We start from the raw sequence: 25,683 nt of genomic DNA, 5'->3' as shown, positions 1-25,683 counted from the left end.
TGAAGCTACCTCAGGCAAAAAGGATGGAACCAGCTTCAAAGAAACCTTTTCCCTGGAAAAAAGCAAGAAGGAGAAATTAGGCCTTACCTACTAATTTGCTTTGCTTTAGTCCCTTGGACCGGCCCAGAGCTTGACTGATGGGTTGTGCATGCCTTCCATGAGATGGAGACTGAAAATTGTGACTCATCCAAGATAGCCAATAAGAGCCCTTGCTAGGCTGAGAAGAATTCAGTATACAGTAAAAGCAGAAAGATAGAGCGCGCTAAATCTGTGCACCTGGGAACCTGAGCAGCCAAAAACACCAGACTATTTATAAGCCTGTGGCACATGACTAAAGTGCCTCGCCTCTCCTAGGCACACTAGTACAGCATAAGAATGCTACAAGGCATGAAACGAAAAAAAAAATTTTAATATTAATGCATGTAGTTTTATACTTCGCACTGAAGGAAACAACCAGAACAGAGAGGAACCTAGGAAAGAAAGAATATTCATATACATCACTGAATGGGAGGTATCTGGGAAGGTCCGGAGGGACTAAAGGAAAGCAAATTAGCAGGTAAGGCCTAATTTCTCCTTCCTTAGCTTGACTGATGGGAAATAAAGCAGTGACGTCATGAGCAGGACCCCAGCAAACCCACTGTGAGAACCTGCACCCCGAACACAGTATCCCGACAACTCTGCACGTCCAATTTGTAATGTTTGGAAAAGGAATGTAAAGAGGACCAAGTCATCGCCCTGCAAATTTCCAATGGAAGAACTAAACACCGTTCATTCCAGGACGCTGCCTGACCCCTAGCAGAGTGGGCCTTCACTCCCGCAGGAGCTAGTTTGCCTGCCAAAAGGTAAGTAGCGCAATCATCTCCTGGAGCCAACAAGAAATAGTAGGCTTAGAAGCCGCCAGTCCCTTCTGAACTCCTCCGATGAGGACAAACGAGCAATCGTCTGCCGGGAACTCCTCTGTACGCTTCAAATAAAATTTGAGAGCTCTCCTGACATCAAGGCACTTGAGATGACTTTGCTCTTCCGAACCTGCCGGCAACCCTAGGATAAACCACAGATTGAGAAACGTGAAAACGCGACAAAACCTTAGGAATAAAGGACGGAACTGGTCTCAAGACCACACAGTCCTTAGCAAACTCCAAAAACGGCGATCGACAAGAAAGATCCTGTAACTCTGAAACACTCCTAGCAGAAGCAATAGCCACCAGAAAAACCACCTTGAGACAAATCCTTCAAAGAACAGGAGGAAAAAGGCTCAAAAGGAAGTCGAGACAGCTCCGAGAGAACCAAATTTAGACCCCACAAGAGAAAAACAGCCCACACACAAGGCCACACAAGACCCGCACCTCTCAAAAAACGAAGCACATCTGGATGAGCAGCCAGGGACTTACCCTGAACTTGACCTTTGAAACAAGGTAACAGTGCAATCTGAACTTTAAGGGAGGACAGCGCCAACCCCCTTTTCAAGATCCCCCCCTGCAATCTCTATATATAAAAGGCACCACCAACGTTCTAAATGAAGCCTCCAGCCGGAAGTGTGAAGGGGGAGAGATATCCGGTTTCCCCATGAGTGTCTGCCCCGCCCTCGCTCTCTCTAACACAAACAGTGAAGGAAAACACAGCAAAGCACGAAATCAACCTCTCTCTAACAGTGAAGGACTCAGAGGGGGGAGGGGAGAGAGGGCAAAAGCCCTCACTATCTCTGTAACACAAACACAGCAGGAAACGTAACACAGAAGGACTCAACTCCGAGGGGGGAGGGGACAGAGAGCTGAGGGGACAGACAGCACACTCCCACATGCACACAGAAGAAAACCTTGCTAGCCCCCATTTCATTTGCATCAGAAACGGGGCTTTTTTACTAGTAAATCCAGAATGTGTGCAACAGACGCCCGAAAAGGAGAAAAACTTCTCGCCACACCACTCCTCGAACACTCTCCATGTCCTAATATAATTAAGGGAAATGGAACGACGCCGTGACTTTAGCATGGGTAGCCACCACTACTGCTGAGTAAACTCTCTTAGTCAATCTTGCCCTCTCAAGAGCCAAGCCATAAGACAAAATCGACCGGGGGTCCGGATAATTTACTGGCCCCTGGACCAACAGCCCTGGATGGTCCGGCAATTTGAGAAGGGATCCGACGAGGAGACTCTGAAGGTCGGCATACCAGGGTCTTTGAGGCCAGTCCAGAGCAATGACGATCATCTGACCCCTGTAACCCTCTATCTTTTGGATCAGACGACTCGAGAGGCCACGGAGGAAAGGTATTCAAGAGGCCCTCCGGCCATGGTTGTAGAACTGCATTGATCCCTTGAGCCTTCGAGTCCCTCCGGCAGCTGAAGTACCTTGGCACCTTCGCATCGTGCGCCGGGGTGAACAGATCCATGGTTGGAAGTCCCCAGCAATGCACCACCTGTTGAAACGCGTCATTGCTGAGGGTCCATTCTCCGGGATTCAGAGTGGTGCGACTGAGAAAATCCGCTTGCACGTTTTCTACCCCTGCCACATGAGCTGCCGATGAACCTCCGCCCAGCTCATTAGCCGTGCAGTTTCTTGCTCTGAGAACTTTTGGTTCCTCCTTGTCGATTGACATACACTCCCTGCTGTGGCATTGTCAGACAACATGCGTACTGAGCGTCCTTTCAGGAATGGACAGAATGCTCGCAGCGCTAAGAATATTGCTCTCGTCTCCAAGAGATTGATGGAACTGTTTGCCTCCTCTGATGACCAAAGCCCTTGCGCATACTGTCTCAGACGATGGGCTCCCCAGCCCTTCAGACTGGCATCCGTCATAACTATGATCCACTGGGGGGAACCAGAGGCATTCCCCTGGAGAGGTTGGTCGTCCAAAACCACCAAGGAGGCTGCCCCGCTCCTGCACCAAGTGCAGAAGTTTCATCCAAAGTGGATCCCTCTGAGACCACCTGGAGAGCAGGGACCTCTGCAGCATTCTCATGTGGTCCCTGGCCCAGGCAACCGCTTCTATCGTCGCCGTCATGGATCCCAGGACCTGCAGATAGTCTTTCACTGAAGGTCAAGTGACCTTGAGGAATTGCCAAATTAGAGTCCGCAACTTAAGAATGCAGGCTTCCATCAAAAATACCGAAACCTTTTAGTGTTGAAGCACACCCCCAGGTAATCTAGGTGCCGAGTGGGCTGCAGGCAACTCTTCTACAAGTTCACTACCCAACCCAGGGACTGTAAAAACTGGACCACTTGCTCAGTGACCTACCAGCTCTTGCAAACAGACTTGGCCCTGATGAGCCAATCGTCTAGGTAAGGATGAACTAAAATGCCTTCCTTCCTGAGGGCTGAAGCCACTACCACCATCACCTTGGTAAAAGTCTGGGGGGCAGTCGTGAGACCAAAAGGTAATGCCTGAAATTGGTAGTGTTGACCTAGGATGGTGAAGCGCCAATCGTCTAGGTAAGGATGAACTAAAATGCCTTCCTTCCTGAGGGCTGCCGCCACTACCACCATCACCTTGGTAAAAGTCTGGGGGGCAGTCGTGAGACCAAAAGGTAATGCCCGAAATTGGTAGTGTTGACCTAGGATGGCGAAGCGCAGGAAGCACTGGTGTTCCGGACGGATCGGGATATGGAGATAGGCTTCTGTCAGATCTAGTGCTGTCAAAAAACTCTCCTGGTCTGACAGCCACAATAACCGAATAGTGAGTCTCCACACGAAAGGAGAGAACTCTGAGGGACCGGTTTACAGCTTTTGAGATCCAGAATCAGTCGGAGAGAGCCTTCTTTTTTGGGAACGACAAAATAAATACAGTAGCGACCCTATCTGAGCTCCGCCGTAGGGACTAGACAAATGGCGAGAAGGCTGAGAAGCCACTGTACAGTATCCCTGACTACAGCCGCCTTGACAAGAGATCGGCAGGGAGATTCCAGAAAAACATTGGGCAATGAATGCGCAAATTCTAAGGCGTACCCTTCTCAGATAACCTCCAAGGCCCACTGATCGGTGGTGATTTGGGCCCACCTCTGGTAAAACTGCACCAGACGCACTCCTGTAGGAACCAGAGGCTGGGCCCAGACACCTTCATTGAGAGGGACGAGTGTGAGACTAGAAAGATGTTCCGGAATCCTTACCTCCTTTGTGGGCACCCCGAAAGGACTGCGTCCATTGGAAGAAATGAGACCGTCACGCCAGGGCCAGCTTAGCCGAACAGACGCGCCGAAAATCACGCCCACGATCCAATCCCAGGCCTCAACCTGAAGACTTAGGCCGATCTTCCGGAAGTCCCGGACCCTTGGTTTCTCCTAGACTACGAACCAACTTGTCCAAATCTTCTCCAAATAAAAGAGAGCCCCTAAAAGGAAATTTGCTGAGCTTAGACTTAAGACGCTGTGTCCGCAGACCAACCTCTTAGCCACAGAGATCTCCTGGCCGCCAATGCGCGCAACAGGTCGTAGAAGGCGTCCACCAAAAACGCTGAACCCATCTCCAGCTTAGACACCTCCGCATTTATAGAGCACAAGTCATCAGAGGACTTATCAAGCACCCTCTCAGACCACCGGAAACAAGCTCTAGCCACCAAGGAACCACAAATAGCCACCTGCACAGCTAAGGCTGAAACATTAATCTACTTGAGTAACACCTCCAACCGACGATATTGCATGTCCTTAAGCGCTGTACCCCCATCTACAGGCACAGTATTGCGCTTCGTGACAGTGGAAACTAGAGCATCCACTATAGGCAGCTTTAAGAAAAGTTTGTCAGCATCTGGGACTGGATAGACACGGACCATGGACTTAGCAGGCCTGAATGCTGCGTCCGGGGCATCCCAACGAGTGAGTAACATTCCTGATATCCTGATGCATGGGAAACATCTTACCTGGCTTATGGACACCCTTTAAGAAGAGGTCTACCTTGCAAGGCTCAGAGGCCAGAGGTTCTTCCTCCTCAAAACATAAAATGGAAGAGACCGAGGAAATTAACTCCTGAAGGTCTCCTGAAGGTCTCCTTATGAAAAATGCACAGAACAGAAGGATCCTCCCCCGGCATGAGAGAATCCACCTCAGACCCTACTGTCCCGAGCCTTTCTCCAAGAAATCCCCCTGAGAAAGGTCCTGATCTGCAAGGTAGGGCATATGAAGCTCTGGGTCTGACTCACAGTCCTCTAGATGCAAGGACCTCCTAGGTCTCTTAGCTGCTAGCACCTGCCCCAGATTACCTGCAGAGGAACTAGAAGCAGACTTTTGCAATAAAAAGGCCTTGTACAGCTGCACGACTTACTCTGGGGGAAAACCACCCTCAGAGCTCGCTGGGAGGAGAGACAAATCGCTAACTTGAGGCTGCCCAAAGAGAAGGGATCTAGAAATCAGCTGCTCAGCTGAAGACAAGATGGCGGCGATTCCTGCCACAACGGGAACTGCCGGAGTGTCAGCATGGGTCGCCAAGGGAAAACCCTCCGAGGTCAGCAAAGGCGCGGTGGAGGGACCCGGTTCCAACGGTCCCTCCAAGACAGTGCAAAATTTACAGTGGTCGGTACTGCCAACGCCATGGCGCCGACAAACCGCGCAGCGCTGAAGTTTCTCTGCCATGCCGGCAGGACAGCTCCAACGCACCTCTGACTCCCTGCTTACCCTTGCAGCGTCTTTTTAAATTTAATTTTAACTGTGCCGGCAGCAGGGAAACCTTACAGGCACTGAGACTGACCACAGGCCCAGTACTTTAAAAATTGAGGAGCCTTTTTTTTTTCCTATTCAAGAATAAAAACCGGCTGTCTCTTCCAGGCTCAGGATCTATTCCCCTGAAGAGGCTGAGATGATATGGGACCCAAAGAACGAGTCAGAAAACAGGGAAGGACCCAGCCTTCTGGGTGTAACACCCCCGAAGCAACAAAAGGCCCCTATGGACCTCTGCCTCTAACAAGGTTCCCCCAGTAGGTGCACAGATTAAACCTAGCCTTTATTATTATTTTTTTAAGTCAGAGAAATAAATGAGAAAGAAAAGCGAGACTGATAGGACTCTCCGCCTTCCACCTGCTGGAAACTGAGAATACTGGATTCTTCTCAGCCTAGCAAGGGCTGTTATTGGCTATCTTGGATGAGTCAGAATTCTCGTCTCCACCTGCTGGAAGGCGTGCACAATCCATCAGTCAAGCTCTGGGCCAGTCCGGAGGGACACTAAGGAATGGTTGCCTACAGGACAAAGCCTACAACTCTGAAATCCTTCTTTCCACCAAAAACACTGCCTTTAAAGTAAGATCTTTGCAGGTGCTCGATTCCAGCACTTAAAAGGAGAACCATTTAAAATGAGGTACACAAAGGGAGGCCGAAGGAGCTTCACACTGCGAAGAAAACAGATTACATCCAGGGAAGACACCATTTCCCTTGAGCTTTCCCCAAAAAAACAGGCCACGGCAGCCACATGCACCTTCAAGGAAGACAAGACCAAGCCCTGCCCAGAACATCTTGCAGAAATTCCAAAGTCTCCATAACAGAAGCATGCAGAGGCCGATAAGACTTATCCTGGCATCAGTTCTCAAAAACACTCCACATTAACATACGTCAAGGAAGTCTACCGCTTACGTAACTGCACAAGTATAGAAATTATCTTGGAGAAACAGCCCTTCCTCAGTCAAGCCCTCTCAAGGGCGGAGTTGGATAGGGGATCAATATTGGACCCTGATGCAACAAGTCGACCGTCCCTTGAAGTGGTAGGGGATCCTGCACAATCAGACGGATCAAGTCTCTGTACCAAGCATAGCACAGCCAATCTAGAGAGACCAGAATCACTGCTCTAGCCATTGGATGACCCAACCCACTAAGGGCCAAGGCGGAAACATGTACAGAAGAACGCAAATAAGCCATGGAAGAACCAAGGCATCAATCCCTTCTGAACAAGGATCTTTCCAACGACTGAAAAAGCGAGGCACCTGAGCACTGCCAGACACTGCCACAATGTCCACGTGAGGCATTTCCCCCCTTCTGCACAACGCGCTCAAACACAAACCAGTGAAGTGACCACTTGCTGGGATCAAACATGTGCCTGCTGAAAAGATCTGCCCGCATGTATCCACACTGGCCATGTGTACCAGAAAGAGATCCTGTAGAAGTTACTCTGTCCAGCTCATCAGCAACTGTCTCCTCCACCACCGCACGACTCTTCGTGCCGCCCTGACGATTGACATAGGCCACGGCCATCACACTGTCTGAGAGAACCTGTATGACTCTGCCAACAAGTTTGAAGCACTCCAGCACCAACCTTATTGACCAAGTCTCTAGCTGACTGATCGGCCTGCAAGACTCCATTGACCAATGGTCCTGAGCCACCTGCCTGAGACAATGGGCCCCCCAGCCTGGTGTCCGTGTTGACAACTATCCACTCTTGAGAATCTAGAGGTGTGCCCTTCTGTAGATGAGCAATGCAAAGCCACCACTGCTCCATGGCGCCCCCCTGAAGAGGAGGCCGCACATTCAAATCCTACCACTAAGGAGACCAATAGGACAGAAGCGAGTGCTGCAGCAACCTCACGTGAGCCCTGGCCCAAGGCACCACTTCCAATGTCGCCGCCATCAAACGCAGGACCTGAAGATAGTATTGGGCCGAGCTCATTCCAACAAGAGCACCCTGAAGCTCGAAGTCAAGCCTTTGGCAAAAATACATGCCCCGCAAGCGTGAACTCCCAACTATTCTAGGGATTGAGAAGGCTGAAGATGACTTCTGGATGAGTTCATTACCCATCCCAGAGACTCCAGAAAAGCTCACCACCAGACCAGTTGCTCTCCAGATGGAACTTTGCCTGAACCAACTAATCGTCCACATAAGGATGAACCAAGATGTCCTGTTTTTGTAGGGCTGCTGCCACTACCACCATCAGCTTGGAAAACATCCGAGGGGCCGTTGCGAGCCTGAATGGAAGCGTACAAAACTGAAAATGCTTCCCTAAGGCAGCAAACCGAAAGAACCACTGGTGAGATGCACGAATAGGAATGTGCAGATACACCTCTAAGATCTAGAGATATAAGGAACTTGCCACGCTGAACCACGACGACAACAGATCGCAACGTTTCCATGCAAAAGGAACAAGCCGTGAGAGCCCCACTGACCCATTTGAGGTCCAAAATGGGTCAATAAGAGTCCTTCTTGGGAACCACGAAATGAACAGGCCATCTTTTGTTCTCCCTTGGGAACTGGCACCACCACCACCCCTAGACATACGAGACGACATGTGCCCTGAATCGCACCCGTCTAACACCAGATCGAAGACTCACTGGTCCGACATAATCTGGGACCACCTCTGGTAAAACTCCCACAACCGAGCACCCACTTGCACCAGAGGATGGACCCCCACACCTTCACTGAGAATTACGCATCGGTCTGGGGGCTCCCAAATCGGAGTCTCGACCTCCATGACATTTGCTCCGAAAGGGCTGCATCCACTGGAAAAACAATCCCTGGAGGCTCCCCCAGATCTGCCAGGCTGTTAACTGTGAGCCTCCCCAAAATGACCATACCCCCTTGTCCAGAAGCCAAAAAACCGTAGCTTCTCCGAGCAACATCCAACTCCATCAATGAGCATGGAGCCTCGAAAGGGAAGGAAGCGCTACTTAGACTTGGAAGCTTCATCTGCGGCCCATCCCCAAAGCAAAAGGCCTCGACGAGTAGCCACTACCAGGGACACACTCTTAGCTGAAGCACACAACAGATCATAAAGGGCACTGGCCAAGAATAAGGAGCCCATCTCCAGCCTGGTCACTACTGCACCAGAACTGCCCTGTCCAACACTTTTTTTCGCCCAGTGAAAGCACGCTTGATCCACCAGACCCCCACATATGAACGCCTGTAAGGCCAGTGCTGACAAACCAAAACAACACTTATAGAGTTTCATATTCCAATCCTGGGAATCCCTAAGGGCTGCGCCACCATCCAATATGGAAGTCTTCTTAGTCACCGACGTCACCACTGAGCCCACAGTATGAGGCCAGTGATTCCCTATCCACCAGAGGAATCGGATATAGACCAGCAATGGCCACAGAGACCTTAGAAGGTGCACCCAGAGAATTCCACTCCGCCAGAATCATGTCAAGAAGATCATTATTCATAGGAAAAGACCAAAACAGACACCTGATCCCCTTCACCAGAGGATCCACCTGCTTGGCCTCACCAGCAGGGGCCTCAGCGGGCTCAAATTTAAAAGTAGAAGGATCCTCTCCAGGCATTAGGGCTTCCCTTTCCTGCTCCACTGGATCTTCAACCTCCAAGTCACTGAAACCTCATTTGAAAAATGAAGGGAGGCCCCCTCAACAACCTCAGTCCAGCCACCACCGGGCAACTCCCCCCATCCAGGAGGTATCCTCAAGAACTGAGCCACCAGCTTTCCAGGCTTGAAACAATGACCAAACTCTGGGGGAAACCTCATCGCCCCAAAGTGCTCATCAGTGGGAACACGGCTGGGAGGGAGAGCCTCAGGAACAAGCTGTGGCGGATCTGAAGTGCAGGAGGAATCCAAGATGGTGGCAGTTTACACCAAAAGAGGGAACTCCACCGAAAAGCCCGCCTGCTCCACAGACGCAGACCCGACAAGCGGAACAACTCCTGTGCCACCACCAGCGAATATTTCGGCTCTGGCACTGTGCACCTCTACTCCTTGCTTCAATCACGAGCAGCAGCGCAATAACCGTGCAGCAGATATCACCACGGAGCCCCAAACAGACTGGAGAGGAACAGGTGGGAAGGCAGAGTACAGACCCTCAGACTGGTACCTGCAGCTTTTCAAACAGCTCCTCTGTCCCCCACACAGCCAAATCCAGCATGGAAATTTCTTTTGTGTTGGTTTTTTTTTTAAGTTGCTGCAGGCTGTTCAAGGGCTTTCAAGGCTCCTGTGCACACATAGCAGCCAAGGCACAGTACTGACCACTCCAAATGGAGGGCAGAGGAGGGGGAGGTACCCGGCCACCCAGGTGTTAACACCCCAAGGGGGAAAATGGGGCTCCACTAGAACCACACCCCCAGAAGAACACCTGCACACAGATACAGGGAACGCAAACTGGGTTTATTAATCCCAAGAACCCCACAAAGGAGTAGGAAGAAACCAAGGAACCAAATGACCCCCCTGGGTCTACCAGACTGGTCAGGCTGCACGTCTACCCTCTGCTGGAGACTGAGAAATACTGGCTGGTTGGGATTTGCACAGGACAAATATAGCAAAGATACTTACCTGTAGCAAGTATTCTCCGAGGGCAGCAGGCTGATTGTTCTCAAAATTGGGTTGAGGTCCGCGGCGGCCCAGGAATCGGCAAAAATTTTGCAAGCAAAATAAAACACAGTCTTTCTGGAGAGTTCCCTCGCGTGCCCAATGCAAACCGCGCATGTGCGAACGTCTTCCCGCCCGCCTCTCAAGTTTAATCAAAAAGTATAAACACAAGAACAACAACAACTCCAAAGGGGAGGACGTAACATAGATTGACCTGAAACCAAAATCAACTAAGAGAGTGCAGCCTGGAACAGAATCAAAATGGGTCTAGGGGGGTGGAGTTGGATTCTAAACCCCAAACAGATTCTGCAGCACCGCCTGCCCAAACCGACTGTCGCGTTGGGTATCTTGCTGAAGGCAGTAGTGAGATGTGAATGTGTGGACTGATGACCACGTTGCAGTCTTGCAAATCTCTTCAATGGAGGACAACTTTTAAGTGGGCCACTGACGCAGCCATGGCTCTAAAATTAAGTGCAGTGACATGACTCTGTACAGTCAGCCAAGCTTGGGCATAAGTGAAGGAAATGAAGGAAATGCAGTCTGCTAGCCAATTAGAAATTGTGCGTTTTCCGATGGCGACTCCCCTCATGTTGGGGTCGAAAGAAACAAACAACTGGGCGGACTGTCTGAAGGGCTTTGTCCGTTCCACGTAAAAGGCCAATGCTCTCTTGCAGTCCAAGTTATGTAATCTGCTTTCGCCGGGGGTGGGGGGGTGGTATGAGGACGGGGAAAGAATGTTGGCAAGACAATTGACTGGTTCAGATAGAACTCAGACACCACCTACGGCAGGAACTTAGGGTGAGTGCGGACGACTACTCTGTTGTGATGAAACTCGATATAAGGTGCATGCACTACCAGGGCTTGGAGCTCACTGACTCTACGAGCTGAACAGCCACCAAGAAAATACCTTCCAGGTCAAGTACTTCAGAAGGCAGGAATTCAGTGGCTCAAAAGGAGCTTTCATCAGCTGGGTGAGAACGACATTGATCCCATCACACTGGTGGAGGTTTGACAGGGGGCTTTGACAAAAGCAAACATCCCATGAAGCGAACAACTAAAGGCTGTCCAGAGATAGGCTTACCCGCTACACGTTGAGGATAAGCACTAATTACACTAAGGTGAACCCTTACAGAGTTGATCTTCAGACCAGACTCTGATAAGTGTAGAAGGTATTCAAGCAGGGTCTATGTAGGACAAGAAAAAGGATCTAGGGCCTTGCTGTCACACCAGACGGCAAACCTCCTCCATTTAAAAGAATAACTTTTCGTGGAATCTTTCCTGGAAGCAAGCAAGACTCGGGAGACACCCTCTGAAAGACCTAAAGAAGCCATTTCTAAGCTCTCAACATCCAGGCCATGACAGCCAGATACTGGAGGTTGGGATGTAGAAGCAACCCCTCGTTCTGGGTGATGAGGGTCAGAAAACACTCCAATCTCCACGGTTCTTCGGAGGACAACTCCAGAAGAGGGAACCAGATCTGACGAGGCCAGAAGGGAGCAACCAGGATCATTGTTCTGTGGTCTTGAGTTTCAGCAAAGTCTTCCCTACTAGAGGTATGAGAGGATACGCATACAGGAGACCTGTCCCCCAATGAAGGAGAAAGGCATCGGACGCTAGTTTGTCATGGGCCTGAAGTCTGGAACAGAATTGAGGGACTTTGTGATTGATCTAAGTGGCAAAAAGATCCACCGAGGGGGTGCCCCACACTCGGAAGATCTGGTGGACAACGCCCATGTTTAGCGACCACTCATGAGGTTGCATGATCCTGCTCAACCTGTCGGCCAGACTGTTTACGCCTGCCAGATACGTGGCTTGGAGAAACATGCCGTGACGGCGAGCCCAAAGCCACATCTGGACGGTTTCCTGACACAGAGGGCGAGATCCAGTACCCCCCTGCTTGATTCTCTGTCTGAATCAGAATGATTTGGTTGGACAGCCGATCTCTGAAAGCCTTGAGAGCGTTCCAGATCGCTCGTAATTCCAGGAGGTTGATCTGAAGACCCTTTTCTGGAAAATACCAAGCTCCTTGAGTGTGAAGCCCATCTACATGAGCTCCCCACCCTAGGAGGGATGCGTCTGTCGTCAACACTTTTTGTGGTTGAAGAATTTGGAAAGGACGTCCCAAGGTCAAATTGGATCGAATGGTCTACCACTGAAGTGAACTGCAAAAGTCGGAGAGATGGATCACATCCTCTAGATCCCCTGTGGCCTGGCACCACTGGGAAGCTAGGGTCCATTGAGCTGATCTCATACGCAGGCGTGCTATGGAAGTTATATGAACTGTGGAGGCCATGAGGCATATTTTCAAAGCACTTAGCCTTCCAAAGTTCCATATGTTTCTATGGAACTTTGGAAGGCTAAGTGCTTTGAAAATATGCCTCCATGTGTCCTAAGAGTCTCAATATCTGCCGAGCTGTGATCTGTTGAGACGCTCGAGCCATGGACATGAGGGCCAAGAGATTGTCTGCCCTTGCCTGGGGAAGATAAGCTTGAGACGTCCGTGTGTCCAACAGAGCTCCAATGAACTCCAATTTTTGAACCGGGACAAGATGGGACTTGGGATAATTGATCACGAACCCCAGTAGCTCTAGCACTTGAATAGTCATCCGCATGGACTGCACAGCGCCTGCCTCCGAGGTGCTCTTCACCAGTCAATCGTCGAGATAAGGGAATACATGCACTCCCAGTTTGTGAAAACCCTGGGCACAGACTCAAGGCCAAAGGGCAGTACACAGTATTGAAAGTGCCGAGTTCCCAACCGAAATCAAAGATACTTCCTGTGAGATGGGAGTATAGGCATCCTTTAAGTCCAGAGAGCATAGCCAATCGTTTTCCTGAATCATGGGAAGAAGGGTGCCAAGGGAAACCATCCTGAATTTTTCTCGGACTAAGAATTTGTTCAGGGCCCTTAGGTCTAGGATGGGACGCATCCCCCCTGTTTTCTTTTGCACAAGGAAGTACCTTGAATAGAATCCCAGCCCTTCTTCCCCTAGTGGAACGGGTTTCACCGCACTGGCCTTTAGAAGGGCTGAGAGTTCCTCTGCAAGTACCTGCTTGTGCTGGGAGCTGTAAGAATGAACTCCTGGTGGACAATTTGGAGGCTTGGAGTCCAGATTGAGAGTGTATCCTAACCGGACTATTTGAAGAACCCACAGATCGGAGGTTGTAAGAGGCCACCTTTGGTGAAAAAATATTAACCTCCCCCCAACCGGTAAGTTGTCCGGAACGGACACTTTTACTGTGGCTATGCTGAACTGGAACCAGTCAAAAGCCCATCCCTTGCTTTTGCTGGGGAGCCGCAGGGGCCTTAGGCGCATGCTGTTGACGAGAATAAGTGCGCTGGGACTGAGCCTGGGTAGGCTGCCGAGAAGCAGGAGTGTACCTACGTCTAGAGTAGGAATAGGGAGCACTTCTCGTCCCTCCAAAAAACCTCCTAGATGAGGAGGCTGTAGCAGAAGGCGCCCGGTGGAAAAGAGAATCCATAGCATCATTATGCTTCTTAATCTGATTAACGAGATCCTCTACTTTCTCTCCAAAAAGGTTGTCCCCCCGGCAAGGAACATCCACCATTGGACCAAATAATCCAGGTCAGAAACACGCAGCCATGAGAGTCTGCGTATCACTATACCCTGAGCAGCGATCCTAGATGTCACGTCAAAAGTACCCCTGGCCAGGAACTTGCAACACGCCTTCTGCTGCCTGACCACCTGGCGAAAAGGCTCAGCCAATTCCGCAGGGAGTGCATCAACCAAGCAGGACAGTTGACATATCGAGTCCCGCAAGTGTACGCTCGTGAAGAGCTGGTATGACTGGATCTTGGCAGCGAGCATAGCAGCCAGATACGTCTTTCTCTCAAAAGTCAACAGTCCTAGTTTCTCTGCCGGGGGGGGGGGGGGGGGGGGAGGGCGCCGAAGCATGGTCTCTAGTACTCCTAGCTCTCTTGAGAGCGGAATCCACCACCATGGAATTGTGGGGTAACTGGGACCTCATCAATCCAGGTTCACCATGGATTCAGTATTGGGACTCAGCTTTCTTGGGAACCACGGGGCCAAACAGGGGCGGACCAGTTTCTCATAAGGTCTTCCTTCAGTACCTTATGGAGAGGGACTGTCACAGCCTCTTTAGGTGGAGAAGAATAATCCAGGACTTCCAGCATGTCAGACCTGGGCTCATCCTTAATCTCTACAGGGAAAGGAATAGCTGTAGCCATTTCCCAGACAAAAGAGGAAAAAGCCAGTCTTTCCGGTGGAGATAGCCTTCTTTACAGCGGAGAAGGGTCAGAGGGAATCCCAAAAGACTCATCGGAAGAGAAGTACCTGGGATCTTCCTCTGATTACCACGAGCACTCCCTGCTCAGTGTCAGACACTACCTGTGTTAAGGTACTCTCCACTGGACCTGTCTCGACGCCGACGAATGATATCCTCTGTGGCGTTGTCGAGGTCGACACCCTATCCGACTGCGCGAAACTCCCTCCACCGACGTTGAAGGGGAGTCGACCTGGGTGGCAGCAGACACTGATGCCCAGGCGGCACCGCAGTCGGAGACCTCACCACAGGTGAAGGACCAGGCACCGCTACAGCAGACGACACAGAGGGCGCAAGCACCCCCGACACCGAAGCTGATTGACTCAGTAAGCCTTCCAGAAGTTCTGGAAACAAGGCCCGGATACACTCGTCAAGAGCCACCACTGGAGAAGGCTGTGGGGCCAGTGGAGCAGGCGGTGTCAGAATCCGTGGAGGCTCGGGAGTAGGTACAGAACTGCCAAGAGACAGACGCATCGGCACCTCCTGCACTGAAGTGGAGCGGTCCTCTAGGCGCCGACGCTTCTCGGGTTCCAACTCTCTTGACGCCCCGGAGCTCCCAGTACCGTGCGTCAAAGGAGAACGATGACGGTGCTTCTTAGCCTCAGTACCGAAAAGGAAGACGTGGAATCCTCATGTCTCCTCGGGGCCAGGTCTGACGGTCAGTCCCGGGGGGGGGCTTGCATAACAGGAGGCCTCGAGACAGGTGGAGATCCACTCGACGTCTCACTGCTCCCAGCGCAAGTTGGTCTCTCAGCAGCCATTACCTTGCTCCCCGACGTCGATGCTCCTGTCGATGTGACGCCGCCGACCTCGGTACCGATGTCGAAGGTCCAGACTGAGCCCCAAAAAGCTTTTCCCGTTGGGCTTCTCGAGATGCTTGGGTCCGTTTCTTCATACGAAGACACAGACTACAAGCAGCTGAGCTATGGTCGGGCCCAATGCACTGGATACACCAAACGTGGGTATTGGTACCTGAGATGGTCCGGCTGCACCAAGTACAATGTTTGAAGCCGCTGGGTGTCTGATGACATGGAAGAAAACACGGCCTCGGCTAAATCAAAAAAACGCGATTGTGCCAAAAAACAAAAGCACAAAAAAAGGGGGAAAACCTGACTGCGTGGCCAAAAGGCCAGCCGCGTTGAAAAAGAAAGGAAACTTTAACAGGGAAAAACTGTAAAAGAAGTACGGGAACTAAATCTTTCTTTTTTTTTTTTTTTAATATTTGAAAGAAAAAAAACAAACAAACAAAATGAGTCTCACAGAACTTTTTCCTGGGCCTAAGAGAGGAGTGAAGCGAAAAACGAACCGTACCTCACCGCGGAGAAAAAGAAACTAGAGAGGCACACTCGCGCAGGCAGGAAGGCATTCGTGCATGCGCGGCTCACGTTGCTCACGCGAGGGAACTCTCCAGAAAGACTTTTATTTTGCTTGCAAAATTTATGCCGATTCCTGGGCCGCCACAGACGTCGACCCAATTGTGAGAACAAGCAGCCTGCTTGTCCTCGGAGAAACTATAGTCAAATTCAGGTATTCTGTCTCCCTCTGCTGGTGAATAACCCAAGCATCTTGACCCATCTCGAGGGTTGCTGAGGAAATTTACATTACCTGTTTCCCAGGTCTGTTCCCTGGTGTCTGCTGCTGAGGAAGCAAGGCAGTTGTCCATCTGCTTTTCAGAATACATCACGGAAGGACCATACGTGTATCTCTCTGGAGAAACTAAACCAAAAGAAGAACAAAGACTCAATGAGAAAAAAGCCCATATTAAGTTCTATTCCAAAACATTTTTATAGCCAGTAATCATAAGTAACTTCTGAAAAGGACCAAGAGCCTCATTTAAAATCATACGAGTATGAATTCTAAAAATAAAAACGTAACTCCATAACCAGTTATACGATCTGAACAGCCCTGTTTGTTCATGAGCTAAACACTTTTTTTTTAATTCTTTACAAGGAAATCAGCCTACAGAGCTAGGGTGGACAAAAAAAAAAAAAAGGTGGGCCAGGCTAGTTGCTTTTGCCCGCACTAGAGACCAAGTATAACCTCCCTCCCCCCATCGTTCCAGGGAGGCGGACCCCTTCTGAACTTGTCCCAAAAAAGGTGTTTATTCTCCAACACAAAAAAAACTGCACCATCTATTTTGTCAGAAAAAAAAATCTAGCTGGTATTTTTTTATGTTTTTGCAGCTATGCTCATAATCTAAACACATTGGACAGCCTAAGAAAAATAAATCTAACCTACACTTTTCCTCACAGCAGGCCACTAGCAAATACCCAAATGTCAGCTTTTTATGATGCACAGAGGTGTGTGTACGATGCTGGGCCTTTTGTCAATGACATCAACCAGACACAGCACCAATAGGTCAGTAAATTAATTTGTAGTAGGGAGGCCGGTATGCCTCACTTCAGTTACTAGAAAAGTAATGGAAGCGATGCTGAAGGAAAGGATAGTGAATTTCCTGGAATGCAATAAGTTGCAAGACCCGAGGCAACATGGTTTTACCAAAGGTAAATCGTGCCAAACGAATCTCATTGAATTCTTTGACTGGGTGACCAGGGAATTGAATCAAGGACATACGATAGATGTAATCTACTTAGATTTCAGCAAAGCCTTTGACACGGTTCCTCACAGGAGGCTCTTGAATAAACTTGACAGGCTGAAGATAGGACCCGACATGGTGAACTGGATTAGGAACTGGTTGACGGACAGACGCCAGAGGGTGATGGTTAATGGAATTCGCTCGGATGACGGAAAGGTGAGTAGCGGAATGCCTCAGGGATCGGTGCTAGGGCCAATTCTGTTCAATATATTTGTGAGCGACATTGCCAAAGGGTTAGAAGGCGAAAAGTTTGCCTCTTTGCGGATACCACCAAGATTTGTAACAGAGTGGCAGGGCCGGTCTTAGGCCGAGGCGACCACATAGGGCCCCGCGCCTCAGTCAGCCTTGACCTAGTTCCGCCCGCCCGGGGATCGCCGCCGCTCATCCCAACTGCCCGCCCTCTTCTCTCCCCCACGATCGATCCCTTTCCTTTTTTTTCTTTTAAATTTACCTCCAGTCCGGCAGCGTCAGTGAAAGCGCTCCCAGTAAAAGCGCTTCTCTTCGCTGTGTCCCGCCTTCTTCTGACGTCATGACGTCAGAAGAAGGCGGGTCACTGAGCGAAGAGAAGCGCTTTTACTGGGAGCGCTTTCACTGACGCTGCCGGACTGGAGGTAAATTTAAAAGAAAAAAAAGGAAAGGGATCAATCATGGGGGAGAGAAGAGGGCGGGCAGGGGAAAGAGGGACATGGATGGGATGGCAGGGCTCAGGGAGAGAGGGGAATTGCTGGATACATGGGTGAATGGAGGGGGGCAGGGGAGAGAGGAACAGATGGGAGGGCAGGGCCCAGGGAGAGGAGAAATTGCTGGAAATGGAGGGGAAGGGAGAGGGGAGAATTACTGAATGTGGATGGAGGAGGGAAGGGCAGAGAGGGCCAAGGATGGACTTGGATGGGATGGCAGGGCCCAGGGAGAGGAGAAATTGCTGGAAATGGAGGGGAGGGGGGAGAGGAGAATTGCTGGATGTGGATGGAGAAGGGAAGGGCAGAGAGGGCCAAGGATGGACTTGGATGGGATGACAGGGCCCATGGAGAGGAGAAAGTGCTGGAAATGGAGGGGAAGGGAGAGGGGAGAATTACTGGATGTGGATGGAGGAGGGAAGGGCAGAGAGGGCCAAGGAAGGACTTGATGGGATGGCAGGGCCTAGGGAGAGAAATTGCTGGAAATGGAGGGGAGAGGAGAGAGGAGAATTGCTGGATGTGGATGGAGGAGGGAAGGGCAGAGAGGGCCAAGGATGGACTTGGATGGGATGGCAGGGCCCAGAGAGAGGAGAAATTGCTGGAAACGGAGTGGAGGGGAGAGAGGAGAAATGCTGGATGTGGATGGAGGGAAAATTGTTGAATTTAAGGGCTGGATCGGAACACTTTGAAGGCAGATGCTGAAACTGGAGAAAGGATAGGGACAGGGGGCTACAGATGGTAGACAGAACACATAAGGACACAGGAGGATGGTGGACATGGTGAGAGAAAAAATATCAAATGGAAAGAAGACACTGCATAAAACAGAAGACACTGGGACCAAAGCGAATAGAAAAACTAAATGATCAGACAACAAAGGTAGAAAAAAAGTATTTTATTCAGAATTTATTAATTGGAATATGTCAGCTTTTAGAAATGTGCATCTGTGATATTTTGCATGTTTCAATTTTTCTAGTATTGCTGCATGCTGAGTCTGACTTCTTGAGGTAACTTTCCATTCAGTATTTTGCCTTCATATTTGTTGTGTCATATGTTTTTCATGTGTGATCAAGGTACAGTATCCTGCTAGTGTGTAGTATTTGCAGCCCTTTTTTTTTTCACAAGGTAGTGTATTGGTGTTTTAGAGCCTGGTGTAATTATAGTTCTGCCTTTCCATGCATAAGGTTGTAGCTCGTCCTGTCCTTGGAATTAGTGCTGTTATGGTTTGGTAAGGTTCTGACTGTGTTTTTGCACAAGTTTGTGTATAGTGTTTTGCAGTGGAGAGATTGTGTGTCCGCACCTCTGACCCCCCCCCCCCCCCCGGGGTTATGAGAATTGGAACTACTAATTGTGGACTTGAACTGAATAATTTCTTGGGAGGGGGGGTTTCATGATAGCATTGTGCTTATTATTTCAATCAGTTTTTCTGTACAAGTTTAGCTTCATTTGTCTTTATTTGAAATTTCATAAATAAAAAATTTTCTAAAAATTGAATAATCTTATCAATGGGTGGGGCGGGGCTAGGATAGGGCCCCACCAAATTGGTCTGCATAGGGCCCCGCACTTGCTAAGACTGGCCCTGCAGAGTGGACACTCCGGAGGGAGTGGAGGAGTGGCCTAGTGGTTAGGGTGGTGGACTTTGGTCCTGGGGAACTGAGGAACTGAGTTCAATTCCCACTACAGGCACAGGCAGCTCCTTGTGACTCTGGGCAAGTCACTTAACCCTCCATTGCCCAAGGTACAAATAAGTACCTGAATACAATATGTAAGCCGCATTGAGCCTGCCATGAGTGGGAAAGCGCGGGGTACAAATGTAACAAAAATAAAAATAAAAAGCATGAAAAAGGATCTGCAGAAGCTAGAAGAATGGTCTAATGTTTGGCAATTAAAATTCAATGCAAAGTGATGCACTTAGGGAGTAGAAATCCACGGGAGATGTATGTGTTAGGCGGCCAGAAGGATGCTAGGCTGTATAGACAGAGATGTGGCCAGCAGAGAAAGGAGGTGTTGATGCCCCTGTACAAGTCGTTGGTGAGGCCCCACTTGGAATATTGTGTTGTTTTGGAGGCCATATCTTGCTAAGGATGTAAAAAGAATTGAGGCAGTGCAAAGAAAAGCTACAAAAATGGTATGGAATGTGCGTTACAAGACATATAAAGAGAGACTTGCTGACCTGAACATGTATACCCTGAAAGAAAGGAGAAACTGGGGTGATGATACAGACATTCAAATATTTGAAAGGTATTAATCCGCAAACAAATCTTTTCTGGAGATAGGAAAGCGGTAGAACTAGAGGACATCAAATGAGGTTTATGGGGGGCAGACTCAAGAAAAATGTCAGGAAGTATTTTTTCACAGAGAGTGGTGGATACTTGAAATGCCCTCCCGCGGGAGGAGATGAAAACTGTAATGGAATTCAAAAATGCGTGGGATAAACATAAAGGAATCCTGTTCAGAAGGAATGGATCCTCAGAAGTTTAGCAGAGATTGGGTGACAGCACCGGTGGTTGGGAGGCGGGGCAAATCCTGGGCAGACTTCTAGGGTTTATGCCCCGAAAATGAAAAGGATAAATCAAGGTCAGGTATACATATAAAGTAGCACATATGAATTTATCTTGTTGGGCAGACTGGATGGACCATACAGGTCTTTAACTGTCGTCATCTACTATGTTTTGAATTAACCGTCAGTCATAAACACGTACTGTGGGCTAGTTTGTTCATGTTTATCAGAACAAATACTTTTTAAATTAAACCTAGCCAACAAGTATCATAGGCACCAGATCACAATTCACTAGCTTCAGTATAAAGGGCACGGCATTTCATAAGGCTCACTTACAATTTAATCCTTACAAAGTAAAATCTATGCCATTAGCCACAGCAGCACTATGAATACCTTCACAAGAGGCTCAAATAAAAAGAGAAACAGACCTGTTTGTGTCTGCTCACAATACCTGTTCTTGGCCTCTTCTGCGACACATATGGAAGCAGGTCATGCCTGGAAAGGACTCGAAGTAACTGCAGGAGACGTCGGAAATTGGTTTCATCACATCTGCCTCGCCTTTCAAGCTCAAACAGCAGCTCCAACCCATTTTTAGGTCTGTGGACATTGTTTGTGTCTAAACTCTGATCCTCACAAGCACTCTGTCCTTGGCCCCTCCAGCGATTCCGTCTATGCCATCTGGCAAGTAGCTGTCCATGCTGCGCTCTACTTTCTCTAGAAGACCTGTCTTCATTGATGTGCTCATTGTCTTCTACAATCTCCCAGAGAGAAGGGTCTAAAGGGTGCATCCATGGGCAAGTCTCGTCTAACAGAAAGGACAGTACCTCAATATCATTCTCAGTTAACTGAGAACCAATCACATCAAACATCTGGTGAAGAGAGAACATCCCATAATATTCTAGGCACTCATCTTCCTCCCAAGACTGAATCAGCAGTGGCCTTCGCACTCCAGCCATGGTTACGGAATTCAAAGAGGTAAAAAGACTAAACAGAGCTGCCAAGAGCACAGTCAGTCAGTGGTTTGTGTGCCAAGACTGCAGTGATGATTCACACACCTTTCAAGTCAGTCACTGCTCAGTTTCTGAAAAACAAAGAACCAGGACTAAGCATAAAAAGGCATGTGGTTCAACCCCAAAGGATTACCGTTTCATGAGTATTCTTTTTTTTCCTAAGGATAAATTAAAAGTATTTGCCCTAACAATAAATTATATCTAGTTGCCCTCATCTAGTATATTCTGTTCCATTTATCTCCCTCATATACCTTGGGTTACAGCCACCTCTGACAAAATCTTTAAGTCAATTAGACATGCATTTTTGAGAAGTGCCATGAGGAGGAGTTCTTTATATAACCTAACTATAAAGAAAAACTTGGATGTTGCGAGAAAAAAAACATATGAAATGTATACAAATACAATAAAAGAAACCTCTACATGACAGGCAACTAGAAATATAACAGGACATTAAGATTTTTTTTAAATATTTACTTCATCAGTAAGCAGCACAAAAACTAGCGAAAACATTAACAGTGAATTCAAGGTCTGTGTGGAGGAGTGTGGTAGTCGTGTTAGTCCACTCTTAAGGTTATCAATAGAAATCAAACAAAATAAAACATGGAAAAGAAAATAAGATGATACCTTTTTTACTGGACATAACTTAATACATTTCTTGATTAGCTTTCGACCCACCCCCATCCTCCCACCCTGTCAGACTGTCATAGTAATGCTTGAATGTTTTCACTTATATACACTGTCAGCTAGCACATTTGCTTATTTCCGATCTGACGAAGAAGGGCAACCTTCGAAAGCTAATCAAGAAATGTATTAAGGTCTGTGTGGAAAATCTTCAGTGCTCTGGGCCCTGTATTTCAAAGGTAAAATGTGTAAAAAGATTTACTATGCTGTGAATGGAATACTTAATGATCTATAAAAGCAAACCAATCTCCTTAACGTCCATTAATCACAACTGACTCCACTGGTGATTATTTCTGGTTTCTGAGAAACCCATTTAAATGTGTACACAAAAAATATAAGTTATTTTCCTTCTGTCTGTAGATATACTGCACACATTTAGGGGGTTGTTTACTAAAGCTTAGCTCAAGAGTTATCTGCAGCAGGACCCATAGGCATAAAATGGGCCCTGCTGCAGATAGCTCTTGAGCTAAGCTTTAGTAAACAACCCCCTTAGTCAAATACTGTGGTTTTATAAACATTAACACAAATCCAATACCACCATCTCTCCCGGGCTGAAAAGAATCTGCACGATTTAAACTATCATCATCTTAAGACATACACAAAGAAACAATCCAACTTTAACAGAAAGATCCTTTACACATTCTTCCCCTCACAACACACACATTAATAAAGCAACTCAACTGTGCCCTTTAAATACTAGCATTAAAGTGTACAAGAACACTCAGCACTATTTAAAAAAATAAACTGTTTCCAAATCAGTACCTATGCCATCACTCTTATACAAGGCCAAGTTAAAAGCACCCACACACCTGGACAGATGGGCAAAAATAATAAGGGAAAACAAAAGCATAATACAAGGCCCTGGGAACAAAAAAAAGGAAAGGCACAAACAATATTCCTGGGGCAGAGCTTGGGATTCAGTTCTACCAAGGCCTATCACAACAGCTGCATGAAGTCATCCAGGAGCAACTTTGCTAAAGGCGCCAACACTGGAAAAGCAACTAGTCTAAAGCAAACATTAACAGTACGGTAAGCTTTGTATCGAGCCCCTAGTTGTTTCAAATCTGTAGCCTGTTATAACCTAATTTGTAATCTCTGGAGAGTAAGAGAATAATGGATTTTGGATTTGTCTGGAGCTACAACAGAAAAGGCGTGAGCTAAGTTAGATTAGGGTACAAGTAGGTATTTTCCTGCCTCTGGAAAGTTTATAGTCCAAACTTGTACCTGGGTCAATGAAGGGTTAAGTGTCTTGCCCAAGAGCACAAGGATCCATAATAAAATTTGAACCAGGCTTCCTTGGTTCTCAGCCTGCTGCTCTAATAGGCTACCACTCCTCTCCTGTTCTCCTTTTGATCTGCCTTGCTGTCAGAGAGGAGGGAAACACAAACAGGCAGCTTCAAAGACTGCCTGCTTGTGCTCCCCATTGCTCCCTTCCCAGGGGAGGGGGGACTGAATCTTTTAAAGATCCTCTGTTAGTCCAGTGGACCCCAGACACCTCCCACCACAAATCCCCTCCTGCCCCCCCCCCCCAAGTCACCGTGGTGGTCCAGTGGATCCAACCTCCCCCCAAGCAAAGATCTACCTGGTGGCCCAGTGACCTGCCCTCCCTGTTCCTTAAAAAGTTGGAGGCAGAAGCAACACTTCCTCCCTCCCACCTCTGGGCCTGCCCGGAACAAAATGGCAGCACCCACCTCCGTCTCGTGCATTCTGGGATGCCCTGGACAGGGCTAAGCACCATATACTGGGTCAGGTCCACCAGACCAGGGTTTTTATGCTTGGGAGTCCAGGTCCACTGACCACCAGGGAATTTTTTAGATCTTGGGGGGGGGGGGGGGGGTTAGTCCACTGGACCACCAGGGAATTTGGTGCAAGCTGTCAAAATGCATTTGACAGCAGTGTCAAAATGCATTTAACAGCTTCCAGTCACAAATAGCAATCAGATACATGAAAGAGGATCCATGCATTTCATTTGCACGCAATCCCTTTGTGCACTGGTCACTGTTTGGGACCCAGTCATTTTTCCAGCAGCACTCATATTTACCAGTGCCATGTGAATCAGTCCATAAATATGAAAGATTCAGACTAGCCAGTTAAATACAACAAACTGTTAGTTCCCTCAGACCAGAGAAGTGGGTTAGGCCAGGGACTTTTACAAGAAAAGGCAGTACAGTTCATGTTTCTAGATTAATACAAGGACTTCACAATACTTTGCTTTTTCTCTAGAATAAGCAATACCACTGTCAAATATTGACTCTGAAAATGTGTGAATTTAAGCGCCATACCCAACAGTTCCAGTTTCATATAGATAACATGGCACGGGAAAAAGTAACACTTAACAGCTATAAATTATGTCAATCCGTGACTACTCTTTCCATAACATACTACTATTACAACTTACTGACCATCACAACTAAAATCACACTACCAGTTCAAGGAAGAAAAAGTGCTTCAACCATTTCATCACACCATTCACAATCTGACCATTCATGAACCAGCTGAATTGCGATACATGTAATGATCAGCTGCCACGGAAAAACATCTTCTTCTGAACCCGATTATGAAGAATCTGACGATTCCTGTTCCACTAGTTATGACACACTGCTTAACAACTGCTTCATTATAATTAAACCCCAACTATTTCCTGGATACTGTCAACGAGCGATACCTGTACAACCACAGTTATCCCACCTTTACAACTGCTTTTAAATCGGCATCTAATATCTACCTAGGTTTATGGCAGCAGATTCCATGCCCAGTCTTTTAGTACTAATCTTGCTAACGCCATTTGTGGAACTCGGTGTGCCCGTTATTTACTTCATATTATTATGAGAATGGTCCCCAAATGCCTGCCCCACCTGTTGAGAACTGAACGCCACGTTATATAGAATCATAGCTAGTTTCACTTTACCTTCTCCCAAGAAAAGCAGAAGACAAGACAAACAAAATGGAAGCGAATTGAGGGAGGTGCTTAACACTAGAACTAGCTCAGCCTTCCTTTATGACATGAACTCTTAGAATCCTATTAATCTGGTTTTCCAAAACATTTTGACGTTTTACGCTTATTACTTAAATTTCGACATATGAAGATGATTGCTAATATTTGAGGGACTACGTTAACGAAGTTACCGCAAAAGCTCAACGCTTTCGTTCTCTCAATGCCAGTTCTCACGAGCAGAAAATTCCAGTCGGCTCTAACGGTACATCAAAGCCACCCTAACGTCCACAATACTTCTGCCCACTCCTCTAAATTCTGAGTTAGTAGTAATACCACATAACCGTCGCGCAGTCGCCCCACCCGTCGGGAATTCCCACTTCTGCGAAACACTGGTTCAAAACAACAAAAGAAAACATACCACACTGCTTCTGTCGCTAATAAACCTTAAAACTGCTAAGGTAAGGGTTGCTATTAACGGCCGCTTTCACCCGCAACCACAGCTACCGTCCGACTCTCTCGAGCTTCTGGTAGCTTCTACGCTGGTGCGCAACTGCGCATACGCTCATCGACTGTCACACCGCGCTCGCGCACCTCCTCTCGCCACTGACACGTCACAGTGGCCCAGGGCCAGGCTACAGACAGTAACTTCGCTACTACGCGTGCGCGCCGTCCTCAGCTACATCACCTAATGTTAGGGCACCTGCGCATTAAGGGTGGGGTGACTACTCACGTTGTACCCTGTCCTCACTACGGAGGGCCAGGGCCGGG

General features: G+C 48.3%; 1 protein-coding gene across 2 annotated transcripts in view; it reads right to left on the bottom strand.

Annotated features, from left to right (window-relative positions):
* The window catches only part of DEDD2 (death effector domain containing 2), a 76,911-nt gene extending 51,439 nt beyond the window's left edge, over nt 1–25,472 (bottom strand). For both annotated transcript variants that reach the window (XM_030213602.1, XM_030213603.1), the window contains exons 1-3: nt 25,334–25,472; nt 20,741–21,370; nt 16,125–16,235 (exon numbers count right to left, since the gene is read on the bottom strand). In XM_030213602.1, coding sequence (XP_030069462.1) covers nt 16,125–16,235; nt 20,741–21,245 — 616 coding nt within the window. In that variant the 5' untranslated portion in view covers nt 21,246–21,370; nt 25,334–25,472. The remainder of the gene's footprint in view (nt 1–16,124; nt 16,236–20,740; nt 21,371–25,333) is intronic.
* Nucleotides 25,473–25,683: the final 211 nt, after the last annotated feature.

Source organism: Microcaecilia unicolor, chromosome 8 (assembly GCF_901765095.1).
Source record: "Microcaecilia unicolor chromosome 8, aMicUni1.1, whole genome shotgun sequence".
Lineage (NCBI taxonomy): Eukaryota > Metazoa > Chordata > Amphibia > Gymnophiona > Siphonopidae > Microcaecilia > Microcaecilia unicolor.
This window is presented reverse-complemented; position numbering and strand designations above follow the sequence as displayed.